Here is a 2039-nt window from a genome sequence, read left to right as displayed (position 1 = left end):
CGCTGGTCTCGAGCGCGCGAGACGCCGAGGCCGAGGTGCCCATGCCCACCATGAGGGAGAACAGCGTCGAGAGCCAGGACTACTACGAGAGCGAGACCAGACTCGATACAGGTAAGGACTCCAGTCCTCCCTCAAGAACTGTTGATATGGTTTCAAGTCGTACTTCAAAACCACCTCGTCCTCATCCTTATGCTCGACTTCCACTCCTCCTCCTCCTCCTCCTTATCGACCTCTTCTCCCTCATTCTTGACCTCCTCCTCCTCCTTCCCATTCTTGAACTCGTCTTCCTCTCCCCCTCCTCCTCCTCATTATTCTCTACCCCTCCTTCCTCCTCATTCTCGCCCTCCCCCTCCATCATCTCCTCCTCATTCCCACCTTCCACCTCCACTTCCTCCTCCTCCTCATTCTCTACCTCTCCTTCTTCCTCATTCTCGCCTCCACCTCCATCGCGTCCTCCTCATTCTCACCCTCCTCCCTCCCTGCACAGCGGTCCAGACGGAGAACGGGGTGTCGGCCGCCGCCGCCGCCGCCGCCGCCGCCGCCGGCGCGGTGCCCTGCGCCACGGTGGGCTCCTCCCGCGGGAGGTCCAAGAGCATGGACGACGGCGCCTCTGGCCCGGGGACCAAGAAGATCGCCCTCAACGAGGCCATCGACGAAGGCGACGCCGAAAGCTCTTCCCCGGAGGCGGAGGCCTCCTATGACGTCACCCGAGGAGGCGAAGGAGGAGGAGGACGCCTCCACTCCTCCTCCTCGTCCATCAATGGGAGCATCGTCTGCCATAAGTGTGGTACTGAGGTCGCGGCCCAGTAGGCATAATATGCTGTCACGCTTAATTAATGAGGTCGGGTGTCAGTTCCCTTCCCTAACCTGAGATTGATGCTGTAACCCAGTTACGTGGACCTGCGAGTGACAGTGAGAATTAAATGTGAGAGTATGTAATGTGTGTATTTACCTAGTTGTATTTACCTGATTGTATTTTACGGGAAGGGGAGCTATGCTCGCCATGTCCCGTCTTCATATTTCATTTTATCTAGACTGTTTTTAAATTCGTGTATTTGTGTGTGTGTGTGTGTGTGTGTGTGTGTGTGTGTGTGTGTGTGTGTGTGTGTGTGTGTGTGTGTGTGTGTGTGTGTGTGTGTGTGTGTGTGTGTGTGTGTGTGTTCATCTTAAAATACTCAATAATTCTATTCAACTTCAACTTATGTAAATCTTAATCTAAATTTCTATTTTAGTCAAGAGACGCTTCTAAGTTTAATCATATCACCTAGAATTTGTTGCAACATCTAGCATAATCAGTAAAAATCATAATAGGTAGATTAATGCATTCAGTGATTTTCGCGGAAGATATTTTCGCGTCCCGGAGAAACTGCTTTCGGATTTGGGAAGGAAAATATTTTCGCGAAGTTGACAGTCCTTGGATGGGTTTTGGTCTTTTATATGATATAGCTAAGTCCAATGGTGCATATGCATGCCCCCCACACACATATACATATGCGTATGCACACATACACATAAATGAGCGTATTACAGAAATATGTGAGAAATATGTCTATCAAAAACCCGACAAGCCTACTCTTGTTTCCTTATCGCTAGAGTTCCTACCCCGCGAGTCCATCACGAAAAAAGATAAAACATAAAAACAAAACAAATTTAGAAAATAATAGTTATAATTAGATAATCCATATTAATACGTTTGTTTTTCCTAGAGTCAGATCGAGTGGTGGTGTATCTATGACGTCATATTTACGTGTCTGTGTTCAGGCGACATGACGTCAGAACGTCTCCCGTTCTCTTTTAGTTTTTATTTCATTTCCTTATACTTTTTTTGTTTCTTTCTTTCCTATTGACTGAGCCCATTATTCCATTCAATTCCCCCTTTTGGTTTTTATGTAATTTCATATCAACTATTTGAGGGAGTGGGAGTGAAAATATCATTTTGCAAGGCGTTTTGGAGTTTATTTTATATTCGAGTAAGATTGAAAATACATATCAATACTTTACTTTTAGCAATTACTATTATCATTATTATTATTATTATC

The 2039-nt window shown here is 46.2% G+C and overlaps 1 protein-coding gene across 3 annotated transcripts in view; it reads left to right on the top strand.

Moving 5' to 3' along the window:
* Positions 1-1162, top strand: part of Hdc (histidine decarboxylase) — a 367462-nt gene extending 366300 nt beyond the window's left edge. For all 3 annotated transcript variants that reach the window (XM_076179460.1, XM_076179459.1, XM_076179458.1), the window contains 2 exons: positions 1-111; positions 488-1162. The exon at positions 1-111 is cut by the window's left edge and continues 78 nt beyond it. In XM_076179460.1, coding sequence (XP_076035575.1) covers positions 1-111; positions 488-810 — 434 coding nt within the window. In that variant the 3' untranslated portion in view covers positions 811-1162. The remainder of the gene's footprint in view (positions 112-487) is intronic.
* Positions 1163-2039: the final 877 nt, after the last annotated feature.

Source organism: Oratosquilla oratoria, chromosome 42, assembly GCF_046742065.1.
Source record: "Oratosquilla oratoria isolate Oo_2021 chromosome 42, ASM4674206v1, whole genome shotgun sequence".
In the NCBI taxonomy this organism is placed as follows: Eukaryota; Metazoa; Arthropoda; class Malacostraca; order Stomatopoda; family Squillidae; genus Oratosquilla; species Oratosquilla oratoria.
This window is presented reverse-complemented; position numbering and strand designations above follow the sequence as displayed.